Source organism: Xyrauchen texanus, chromosome 10 (assembly GCF_025860055.1).
Source record: "Xyrauchen texanus isolate HMW12.3.18 chromosome 10, RBS_HiC_50CHRs, whole genome shotgun sequence".
NCBI classification, from domain to species: domain Eukaryota; kingdom Metazoa; phylum Chordata; class Actinopteri; order Cypriniformes; family Catostomidae; genus Xyrauchen; species Xyrauchen texanus.
The window spans coordinates 30908311-30921252 of NC_068285.1; the positions used below are offsets into that span (position 1 = coordinate 30908311).

The 12942-nt window shown below is 40.1% G+C and overlaps 1 protein-coding gene across 1 annotated transcript in view; it reads left to right on the forward strand.

Annotated features, from left to right (window-relative positions):
- LOC127650088 (microtubule-actin cross-linking factor 1-like) overlaps nucleotides 1-12942 on the forward strand; it is a 118189-nt gene that overhangs the window by 67121 nt on the left and 38126 nt on the right. Inside the window, exons 52-58 of the mRNA XM_052135290.1 lie at nucleotides 9346-9507; nucleotides 9593-9763; nucleotides 10195-10361; nucleotides 10519-10678; nucleotides 11507-11833; nucleotides 12345-12429; nucleotides 12514-12740. Coding sequence (XP_051991250.1) covers nucleotides 9346-9507; nucleotides 9593-9763; nucleotides 10195-10361; nucleotides 10519-10678; nucleotides 11507-11833; nucleotides 12345-12429; nucleotides 12514-12740 — 1299 coding nt within the window. The remainder of the gene's footprint in view (nucleotides 1-9345; nucleotides 9508-9592; nucleotides 9764-10194; nucleotides 10362-10518; nucleotides 10679-11506; nucleotides 11834-12344; nucleotides 12430-12513; nucleotides 12741-12942) is intronic.

Consider the following 12942-nt stretch of genomic DNA (forward strand, 5'->3'; position numbering starts at 1 on the left):
TTTAGACTCTTAGATTTACCCCCAAGCTCTGGATAAAAGGACTGCAAAGGAGAAACTGTTTTTCCCACATATAAAGTATATATTTATTTACACTTAATGTGAAATGCACATGTCTCAGAGTGTTGGATTTCATTGATTTCATTCCATCATCCTCTGCTGATGAACATGACTGGATAAAAGAAGAGTATGGCGTATTTCAGGCACAGATGGTTTCTCTTCCTGATATGCTCTATTAATGCCTCATTATAGGATTAACACGAGGAGGAAAAATATTATATAGAATACACTGCAAAAACACTGGTAGCACTGTCGGAAGAGTGAGTCTGTTCGATTTTATGCTGGTGTCTGTAAATATACATGCCATTTAGTTAAAAAATTGTGTTTATCAAGCACCTTGTCAGAGCCATCCTTTGTCAAGCTTGTTTATTTTTTTGTCAGTGTTTTTGTCATGTGCTTAGAAGAACAGGGAGATGAGAGACAAAATATCCTGACTGGAACTTTTTGCTTTTCTTTTCCAAACTGTTTTATGTAACAGTGTGGAGTTCTCACCTTAAAAGGAGCCTTATACAGCTTTGGCTGCTACTCTCAGAGATGGTGAAAGTAGCTAAAGCCCTGCTTTGCTTTTCATGTTGTGGCAGCGGGAATTAGAGTCAAGAGGAAGCAGCAGTAACGTAGAAAAGGATTTTGGAATTGGTTCTTCTTTTGAGGGGTTAGGAGTCCGCTGTTCAGAAGAGAAATAAAAGGAATATTATCCACAATGGATGTTATATTGTAATTATGTTATTAATATGCTACTGCAACGATTCATCTGTGCAACAGAGACAATTTTAATGTATTTCAGCAATGCAAGTGTAGATGTTGCCATGTAGCTTTGAAATAAGGGCTCCTATATTTACTTTCTTATGGATATTTACCCTGGATCTTAAGCATCATAACACATAATTGTACCATGAGAATTTGGTGCATGACAATGTGTCTTTAAAATTGGTCTAATGTGTATGCTACCTGAATAGTTTGAGCAGCACACTGATACTCACTGCAGACTTTGTTTGTGGAAAAGTAACCATCCCATTTTGGCTCCTTGAGGGCGCTGTAGTTTGGGATGGGAAAACCTCTAAGCCGCCCAGACTGCTTGCGGCGGAACCCCAGGTGCCTTGGAAAGGGTGATGATGAGGAGGCATATATTGAGGACTGCTATGTACCCCAGCGCTCAATTTACGACACAATGCGCATCAATGAGCAGATTGATCAAGGCTCAAAACTCAGCCAGCCCTCTCGCAGCACTCTGGGCTCAGGGGGTGGTGAGGGAAGTACAATCTCAAGCAATGGAACATTGGGAGCAGATATAGGTTGTGTATTTGTTGCACGAGGAGGTCCTGCAGATGCAGGTGCGAAAAAGCTGGATGAAAGAGTTATTTTTGATGCTCTGAAACTCACAGGTGATCCAAAGTGTATGTCACATGTTGGAGGAGTTGGCTCTGGAGTGGTTATTCCTGCATCAAATTCAGCTGCTGTTGGAGCAGCTGTTGTGACCAAAAGGCGCCACCAGGGCAGTGAAAAGAAGGACAATCAAAATCGGCGCTCCTGGAAAGCTTTTATGCCCCCTACTTACCCTGAGTTTGCTGAACGTTTAGAGCTTTCACCTTCAGAGAGTGGAGACAAGCGTCTGTCTGGGGCTGGAATCCCAGTTTCTCCTCTTCATTCTCTACCCTCCTTACTAGCCTCACCAATTCCTCCTACATCATTGCCACCACTAGCTCCTTTATCCCCCTCACCTGTCTCATCAGGGGGTCCTCAAACCCCCCCTGTCTCCAACTCTGCATCTTTTACTCCCTCTGTGAGCCCACTGCCCCCCCATTTGCCTCATCCACTCAGAAAAAAACAGTCCCTACAATTGCAATCCCACAAGCCTGCTGCTGCTCTGCCCCCTCCCTTAAATGAACAAGCACCCTCAGAGACTACAACTGTTGATCGGAGTTACACTGGTAGTTCACCACAATCTAGTCCTAGTATTTCTCAACCTGCTGAGAAAAGGAAAGGTGAGCAGAGCAAACTAATTCCAATCTGTGTTAGAAGTGCCTCAGAAGAACAACCACAAAACTGCTATACCAATGCAGCTAGAAACTCAGATAATGAGCGGGACTCACCATTGCTTGAACATGACCAAGACACAGCTCCACTAATACCTCCAAAACCAGTATTTTTCCTCCCTACTAGAGCCCGTACCTGGCCCCGCAGGATGCGCAGTGGTAAAAAAACTTTGGGGCAAGGAAGAGTACTACACCACTATCCTATACTGCCCCCACTGCCCCCTGTTCTTGGTGAGGACAGTAACCTGGATGAGGAATCTCTGTATTTAATTGATCCTCCATCACCTTTTCTTCAAGAAGAAAAGGAACTTAACTATGGGGGGTTGCCTCAGTCTCCATGTATCAGTCAAAAGGGTTGTGAGAATAGTTTGTTGGGCTGGCTCCCTCCTACTGGAGTGCTACGAGAGAAGACAGCATCAGAACTTTGCTTTGAAGAAGATGAGCACAGAATCCTAGATGAGTTAATGGAAGAGGAGGATGAAACAGAGAGAGAGGAAAAAAAGAGAGAGGAAAAGGAGAGACTAGAAATAGAGGAGAGAAACTGGCAGGCAGTGTTAAAACTTGAGAGCTGTGAAACAAGTGGTATATCTTGGGAAGTAGAGGGTGAGGAATCACAGTTAAAGGACTGGGAGACACAACAACTTAGTTTCTCTGGACAATGGCCCCTTTTGACACCTCCTGTTGGGTTTGGAGACTCTGAGGCCCCCAGTGCTTCCCCATGCCCCAGCTCAGAGGCAGGCTCAGATGAACTCTTTCTTGAGCTGGAGAGACAGTGTTTGGAAGAGGAAGCAGATGATTCAGCTGTTTTTGAGCAAAAGAACATTTTTCATCCATCTGACCATTTAGATATTTGTGACAACCTGCCTACAGTGGAAGATGATCAAGTAGATGTCAGAGGTGAACCTGATATCAACCGGCAAATTGATAATGCTGTGATATCAGCACTTGATGTCACACAGCAGACAGATCATAAACAGCACACAGATCAGACTGAGCAATGTATATCACAGATAAGTAAAAATGTACCTGGAGAGGATATAGAAAGTATGCAAAGCTGCTCCGCAATTGAAGATCTTGACCAAAGCCCAAAGCAATTACAGAAATATCTTAATTGTAATAGTGTGAATGATAAAAATGATCAAGATGATTATTCTTCATACAAAGCTGACGCAGATGCTTTAGATTCTGAATTCAGTGGCATTCAAACCTCACACCAAGATGGTACTGTTCTATCAGATGCAATTCAGACAGAGTATGTGCGACCAGAGTGTGATTCAGATTTAGGCAGCATAGTTTCATCAGATCATGAGCAACAAGATAATGAGGAGGTAATGAAACATTATGAGACATCTGACATACATATATCCTTACAGCATGGTCTTTTTCACACAGAGAATTTGTATGCAGATGCTGAATGTAATGTGGATCTTGGCATCTTCAAGACTGATTTAGACAGGAAGGAGAGTGAGGACAGTATCAGTCAGTCCCCCGAGTGCTCTGTCTTGGAAGATGAGGCAGAAAGGGAAGTTGGGAACAGTGACTGTGAGACTGTCTCTCATGAGGATGCAGTTTCCTCTGAGCCTACTAAAGTTACTATGGAAATTATCTCTGACCAAAAAGGGGCACCTTCAAGGTCAGAGAATAAAGCAGAGCTTTCAGTCTCCAAAGAAGTTGTTGAAGATGAATTGTGTTCAAATGTGTGGGAGGTAACATACCAGGATCAGGGAACCACAAGTATACCAAAATCACACATCTCATATACCCAGTTAAACTCACTAGATATCAGCATAGAATCAAATGCCTCTTCTCCTTTTTCACTGTTGACCACTAAACATGATTCAAGAACATCTGTACTTGACAGCAAAGATGCAGATGCCTTTGTTGCAACTGAGAGTTTTGTTTATTTAGCTGTGGCTCTGCCGTCCCAGTACTCTCAGGATTGTCCCCCATCTCAATCAGTGGAATCAGCCCCACCGAGCCCTCTCCTGAAATTCTGCCCTGAGCCTGAGGTAGAGGCATTTCTCTCTTCCGATAGTTTTGTTTACTTGGCAGCCCCTGAACGACTTGCATCTGATAGGGTCTCTTCTTGTGAGGAGATCATCGCAACTCACAATTTGGACTCTGAGTCTGAGGACAGCCACTCAGGTGTTGATTTTGTATTTGGGTCAATGACTGGAGATAGTGAATGGGACTCAGATGGGTCAGGACCAGGCTTTATTCACCCACATAGAGATCAGTATGAGCAGCTAGAGCCAGGCATTTTGCTTGGACTTTTTAATGATTGCCAGAGTGAAACAAGCTCTCAGGAAGATGTGGAACCATGTGACAATAACTGTGTGGTCACCTGTGAACAACCAAAGTGTCCTGAAGAAGAAATTTCACCACCAAAACATGACCCTCAATTGGACACAAAGGTAATGCTCTTCCCTTAAGCTTAATATTTAAAATGGTCAGTGCAAAGAATGGTTTTTTAGTTTCTAGGTGGGCAGCTGGCCAAATGACAACAAAAAAGTAATAACATCAGAAATGTAATCTTTAACTGTTTGCCTCAAGAGTTTTTCTCAAGATCTTTTACCTCACTAAGAATTTTGGTTGATATCTATAGTATTTATTCAGACATTTTAGGCATTTTAACACTGCATGAGTGTATGTGTGTGTTTAGATAACATTTGATGTAATGTACAAGTTTTTGTTCATGGGACCCTAAACACAAATATATATATATATATATATATATATATATATATATATATATATATATATATATATATATACATACACACACAGTACATAGACATATATAGTCTTATTATATAATATAAACAGTATATTTTATATAATCTTATTTCAAAGTAACTAAAATTATTTGCATTATAGCTCGAGCTGTGTTGAAGGTCTGCCCGTGCATGCTCTGCTTACTATGGTGTTGGAAATGCTCCTGCACAACCTGGACAAATTTTTGCCAGATGGCTTTAGCATGTTGTGTACTGCACAACATCACTTCCCAATGGCAAAGTGCAGAATTCGTGACATAGTAAGGTGCCAGTAAGGTGTCCTATTTGCGTAATGATCAGACGAAAGGGCAGAACCACCACAGACTTCTTTGTACTTCGAGCACTTTGGACCACATGCATAGTCTGAACCTGTGGATAAGGCACAAATAAATGGCCCTGCACAAGTAGTGCTCCAAGCACAGCTTTAGTTCATCAAGCATCTACAGTATGTGGTTTATGAATCATTCTGAATTATAATGCTCTACTGCTGTTATATAGTGCTGATCACTGAAAATAAGCATGATTAATTAATTCAGAAAGCATGCTTACTTCACTCTAGACAAACCCCAGTGATCGTTTGTATGTTTGGTTATAGGCAAATGGCTTTGTGCACACATTTGCATATTTTTGCTTTTGCTGCCTGATTGAGCACTGTTTTGTTCTATGAGAGCTCTGTGTGTATGTTTTAGAAAGAGATTTAGGAGTCAAAAAAGGGACAGGAATGTATTTTTGTAAATACATCTTAGAATACTTGACATGATTTGAGACTGTCTCTCTGGCTGCAGTGACAAGGCCAGTGTCTGCTCTATTTCACAGTGGTTGTTGCGGGTGGCGAGAGTCTGCCTGTTAGTGCTTGTGCTCGCTGGATGGTTATTACATTACTATCTCTATCAGCAGAAATGGCCAAGCCTGGCTGGTATCTACATCTCATTTCTCCCTCTGCCTGGCCCAACTCTGTCTTTCTGCATGGTCACTACCACTCTCAAACCCCTGTTCCATTAAATATAATCAGATGCAGGACCCTGTCAAGCTGGATTTGGAGAGAGAGGATTGTAGCAACTGATAGACTGAGCATGATCAGCTAGTATATGATCTTTAAACTCAGTTGGGATAAAGGAATTAAAAGACCTGAAAAACAAATTACTGATTTGAGGGGTGGCTGTTGTCCAGTGCCAAACCCACATAAAATCTCCAACCCCACTTCTTCCACATCAAATCCCCCTCCATTAATCCCTGCTGCAGTCTGATGGTATTGCAATTAAGATTATGGAAATGAGAAATAAATATTGCACTATTTGAGGGCAGCCACTTTAGCCTGTAACACGCAAACACTGTATAAAGTTGTTGGAAATATAAATAGATAAGGACATGTCAGTCCTGTCAGCACAGGGCCAGACTCTCCAGACTCCCCGCATTGCCCAAGTCAAGGGAGTACAGCACAGACCTCAGGAAAGATCCTTGTAATGTTTTGGAGCTGCTCTCTTTTGGGTACTTATTTAAAAAGGGTACAGAGCCTGAAAATGTGGCAACTGTCAAACAGACAAAGAGTCTCTATGGTAGAACACCTGGTAGTTCTCAAAATAAGAGCTAGCTTAACAATAAGATGCATCACAAGAAAAGCCTGATGTCACATCTGAAACCTAGACTTGGCTCGTTTTTGTAGAAGAGAGTTTCAGGGACAGTCATGTAAACAGACACACTAACTGACATGTACAGTGGAAAGGGAAGATCAGTCAAAAAGGAAGTGATGAGCACTGATGTTATGGTGCATGGTAAAAGCAGGCATATTTGATTGTTTAGATAATGATGTCAGTGAAAGACATGTGGGAAACACCTGTGATAAAATACCTTTGCAAACAAAAGAGAACTTGAGCAAACCCTATATTCCTGTTGGCACAATGACAACCATAACAAAGCAGTCACATATGCCGTAAACTTAACTGATTGTAATTTTAACCTCATTTGCTAACTATTTTATAATAGAACTACATAAATTATGTCCTTGTTAGAAAAAAATTGAATTATCCCAAGTGCATGAAAAAGGAACCAAGGGTAGAGATGAGGGGCTGAAAGACAGGAAGAAAGCAGGAGGTGTAAGCAAAGGTAGGAAGACTAGGAATGGAGAGACAGTTTGGAAAAAGGTCTATGAAGCACAGAAAGCTGCTAAAGGCCGTGTTGTCATTGATTTGAAAGAAATCTTAATCCTGTGCTTTAACTCTCCTAGAATCCTTTTATGTCTCGAGTATTATTTTGCCCGTTCGAGTTAATTTCCTTGAAGCCTATCTATATTGCCATTTATTCTTTGTTTTTGTTTTATTTTTGTATATGATTTTTAGACCTTTATTGGTCTTATAAAATGTATTTTATTGACATTTAAAGACATGTATAGCCTACTTTGTCAAGAATTACATGCTTGTTACAACATACATGTATTGCTTTCCACTCAAATACAGTTCCAGTCTTACCTACTCATTAATTTATACACTACTATTATCTTTCTTGTTATTGTAAAATCATCAAAACTATGAATTAGCAGATAAAATTATAGAAACTATGTTGTGACCAATGTTTAACAAATCAAAACACAATTTGTCTACAAAACTAATTTTTAACATATGCCTTTAAATCAGAAGCTTTTTGTGATTATGAAAAACATTCATCCAGTTGGGTGTGTTCAAAGGTTTAAATGGTATTGTATGCTCATCTTATATAACTACAACATTTTCAGTTACAGAAAAAAAGGTCGAAAAAACTCTTAAAAATTATTTGCTGATAGTGTCGGAACACACCGTATCTATTTACTCCAAGTCAGCAATTGTAGTTTTTTCTTTACTGAAATGTGGGCATCCCCAGTTAGGCAGGGTGGAGTTGTGGTTTGGATTGAGGAGAAACAAACAAAATACTTTCATGTGATGTTGTGGGTTGGTGGCCGTATGAAAGCTGCCAGAAGCTAAAAGTGATCTGTGGGGCTTAAAAGTGAGAAACAAAAGAGTTTAAAGTTTGGTGACAAAAGAAACGGCGAGAGCTGGAGAAATGATGAGTGTGAAGCAGCCGTGTGTGACTTGCATGCTGGCCAGATTGGTTGAGTGTTTGAATGGAATGACAGGCATCCAAGAAATTTTCCAGAGCCCTGCTTAACAGTCAAACACTTGTCTGCCAAGAAAAAGAGAGAGAAGTAAAGAGAGGAGAGATTTTTTAGTAATTTTGCTCTGACCTCTTTCTATTGTTGTATGGATATGTATAGCTACTTCCTACGTGGATGTGGACTTTTGTTTTTTTAACAAGTGACCTACATATATGTGGAAATAATACATTTGAAATATGATTGATATATGGTATAGAGGAATAATAATCAATGTGGGTGATAATGGTCTCAAGCTCAAATTTATACATTAATAGACCAAGTAAAAAAGCTGGGATTCATCAACTTTAACTGTACAACATTAAATAAAATGATTATCTTATTGTAAATTTCTATTAATAATCTTAAAATATGTCAAAGATAAATTACATTCTTCACCCTTGTGCTTCTAAAACATTTGGGCAATTCAGGAAAGATTCAAGGCTACAGTCCCTTTCAGCCCAGGTCTAGCGACATCCCTGGATTCAACTAACTAAATTCCTTCTCTTCCTGTTGTGATTTACAAGTTATATGAGAAAACATGTACATTTTTAATTGTCTGTGTAATACTAAACAACTTTCTCTTGGTTTTGGCCTTATGACGTGGTAGATCTACCGCAGATGAATGGAGTTATTTCTGTGCTGGTGTTTGCAAATTGCCACATGTGATGAATGATCAGGATTAAAAATGGGAAATAGCTCACACCGAGGAGGAGAAGGCCCAGATGATGGATTCAGGATAACGTTAGACAGGATATAGAAAGACAAAAGGGGACCAAACACTCTCTCTGCTGTGCAGACTTGTACGCTCTCACAGTCACACATAATGTTGACGGGAGGGTGGAGCAGGTCGAAGCTGTGGCTCATTGTTTTGAGGCCAACAGACATCCTGTTTAAAGCAGGAATGAAGCCCCTTGCCACAAGGCTTCTGCAAACAAATGAACACATACTGACATGCAAAAGTACTCACGTATACATACAAAGTATGCTGGGTTTTTTAGAATAAATTGATGTTGCCGTTATTTCAATATTTTCACTTATTCACCTTCAAAATTATATATATATATATAAAATTGGGGTGGATACTCTTCCAGAGCTGTAGTGTTGGACTCTTTAAGTAATAGAGCTGTAAAGTGCTGTTGCCAGGGCCCTATATTTGATTTCAGTCAGTGTGAGGGGGCTGAAAGCTGCTTCCCCAATTATAAATGGCCATGCCGCCATTATTATCATGTTGTTGTGTTTGTGCAGCCTTGATCTGTTCATACACATTCTATCAAATATCTAGTTGCATACTAGTCACAAGTATGTTGTTTATAAACGAATCAAATCATTTGTTGTGTGTCTGTATCGTTCTCTTTAGGCTGAGGAAAGGGAACAAGTAGACAGCATCCATCCTAAACTCCAGCATGTCAACGCTGTGGGTCAGGGTCTTATCCAGAGTGCAGTCAAACACACAGACACTCAGGCCCTAGAGCATGACCTGGAAACCACCAACCTGCGCTGGAACTCCCTCAACAAGAGGGTAAGCTTTGCATCAAATTAACATTGTTTTTAGTGGATTGAGATAAATGGGTTAAAATAATATATTTTTTTATTATTGTTTACAGGTCACTGAAAGAATTGCACAGCTGCAGGAGGCACTGTTACACTGTGGGAAGTTCCAAGATGCCCTGGAGCCACTGTTGAGCTGGCTGAGTGACACAGAGGAGCTCGTTGCCAATCAGAAACCTCCGTCCGCTGAGTACCGTGTGGTCAAGGCACAAATTCAGGAGCAAAAGGTAAGCATCAGCTTTTAGTCTTTTAAAATGTCTTTTTCAGGCCAAACCGTATCCGCTGTGACATGGTATATTATTGAGTGTTGCATTTTTGCTAAGAATAATGTGTATATAGTAACACGTTGATGTATTTACATTCTTTATGATGCTTACACTGCAAAGCCATTCAAATCATTTTTGAGTCTTACGCTTGTATATTACATTTTGCTTAATACATTCTAATGGGGTAAGTACAGTAAAACACTGAAATTTAGCTCCTTACCTTAAGCTTTGGCTGAAGTTAACTTAATATTATAATATTTTTTTTACATATTAACCTTTTTTATTTTAATATTACACCAAAATTCAAAATGTTTGATTTTTTTTATATCAATAACTTGCTGTATTAAAATGTAATCCTAACAGAGATTCCAACATATTCTTTGTGTTCTCAGCTACTTCAGTGGTTGCTGGATGACCGCCGTGGAACAGTAGAGATGATCAGGGCAGAAGGAGAGCGTATAGCTGCCACGGCCGAGACACAAGACAGAGACAAAATCCAGAGACAACTAAAGAACCTCGGAGAGAGATGGTCAAACCTGCTGGAAAAGGCTAGTTCCAGGTAAACTCCATAATCAGAGCTATATGGTCACCCAGACACAACCATAAAACAACTTAATCAAATCTCTTACACAGAACCCATTCACTTGGTTGCTTTACAAGGCCATAAATGCAGTGTAGTCATAACAATATAACAGAGACTCACCTCATCTCCTCAGGCAACGACAACTGGAGGAGTTGCAGGTGTTGGCTCTGCAGTTCCATGAGGCTTTGGAGCCACTTGGGGAGTGGTTGAGTACTGCGGAGAAGCGCCTGAGCTCTGCTGAACCTATGGGAACCCAGACTTCCAAAATCACACAGCAGATTGTAAGGCACAAGGTATAGTGTATGTGACACCAGGGATAGATGTATCCTGGCACGTTTTAGAAGAAATTCCTGCCACCGCTGGTAATGGAGCTGAGATTTGAGTAATTTTAGCAAGCAATTTTCAAAGCTTTGAGAATCATTAGAAATGAATAGATATTTAGTGAAAAATTGTTTAGAATAAACTGCCAGGCTCTTGTGATTTTAAATGAAAAGTTGGGGTGCGATTATCAAAGAAGGCAAGAAATTCAGGCCTCTGGTCATGGCCCTGCTCACATCCTTTCCATTTTGCAGTTGGATTTATCTCATCATATTTTTCTTTCCTTTTTACGGTTATGTTCTCATCTCATCTTACGTTGATGCATATTTTGTTTTTCATTCACATCCATTAAAGGTGCACTCAGTATTTCTTTGGAAATTAAAAAGTTTTACCCCTTAAGACATTAACAATACTTGTGTAATGTTTAAAACAAAATGTTATAATCATATGTACTCGCATTCGTTAATAGCCAAATAAATGCTGTTTTATTTTACATGCAACTAGGCTGCCTCAAGGGGGCAGCCATGTTGAGGTCACCTGACAAACCTAACCCTACTGCTCTTGCAATTAATGAATTGTCATGGTTAACTGCGAGTAGTACACTAGGTGTACATAGTTTAAGTTTAAGACAACTGTATTGGCCAGTGCAACATGAATAAAAAATACTGAGTGCAAATTTAATTATGAATTGTTATTTTTCTTTATCCAGCATTTATGTTTATGTTTGCCTTTTGTTTCTGTGTTCCCTCTTCTACTCATCCCATTATTTCCCCTCTCCTCTTTAACCTGGGCTATAATCCCAGGCTCTCCAAGAGGAGGTGACCTCTCGGGAAAAAGAGGTTGACCACCTTGAGACTCTCAGCCAATCACTGTACTCGCTCAGCTGTGCGGCTGATCGTGATTGGCTGGGTGAGCGTGTGGCGGCAGTGCGCAATGGGCACACAGAGCTGCGTGAATGGTACAGTCGAAGGAAGGCCATGCTGGAGCAGGCCCTTTCTAATGCACAACTGTTTGGAGAGGAAGAGGTGGAAGTCCTAAACTGGCTAGCTGAGGTGGCCCAGAGACTGGCCGAGGTCTCGTTGCAGAGTTATCAGCCGGAGCTTTTGGCACAGACACACAAACACACACTGGTACGATTCTGCAAAGAATAGCAGCCGAGGATCAACGTTTTTTAAGTCAGTTAATAGATAATGAATGCTGTCAAATGGCAACAAAAACTTTCAATCATTGGCAAAAGACCATATTAATAACCAGGGAATAAATTGGGCTGGAATGATCTGAAATGCCATTTTCGATAAAAAATAAATAAAATAAAAAAACATTTGTTTGTCAATCTATTCCATTTCTTGTTTTCTCCAGTCCAGTCTGCAACCCGCTCTCCATTCCAATAAAATCACAAAAATAAAATGTTACCAAATATGCCTCTTTTTTATATTAAGTATATCCAGAGATATACTTTATTTTGTAAGTTTTATCAAATGTCATGGATCTTGCCTAAGTCACCAAAATCACAACCAGATTTTAAGGTCTCCCACTTCTGAAATCCCAATTTACCCTTAAGTTATACTTCAAAAATACATTATACATAAAACATCCTAACAGTATTTCCAGAGTTAATAATTCCACTGCTCAACCTTACAGGCTCTTAATGAAGAGATAATCAGCAGTAAGAAGACAGTGGACCAGGCCATTAAGAACGGACAGGCTCTGCTCAAACAAACCACTGGTACTTTTCCATCCAGCCTCTATGCTCATTGGTGTATCGCTGAATTGCTTCCTTGATTGTGATCACCTTTGATTTGTCTAACAGGTGAAGAGGTCCTGTTGATTCAGGAGAAGCTAGATGGCATTAAAAGTCGCTACGCAGAGATGACAACAGGCAGCTGCAAGGCCCTTCGTACTCTGGAACAGGCCCTTCAATTGGCCACACGATTCGCCAGCGCACACAGTGACATCAAGCAATGGTTGGATGCTGTGGAGGCGGAGCTTAGCAAGATTGAGCCAGACACAACACCAGCCTATCAGGACAGACAAAGGGTGAAGATGTCTAGATTAGTTATATGTATAGAAAGCTAAAGTGCTCTCAAAATGTGGCATCTGTATTTTTGTTTTGTTTGAAAATGTATTAATATAATTTTGTTAAACATTTAGGAAATCATCTGGTCATTCTATGACCATTTTTGTTTTTGCTACATCTAGGTATCTTGCTACAATTTACAGTAGTTGTTTCTCTTGTGTG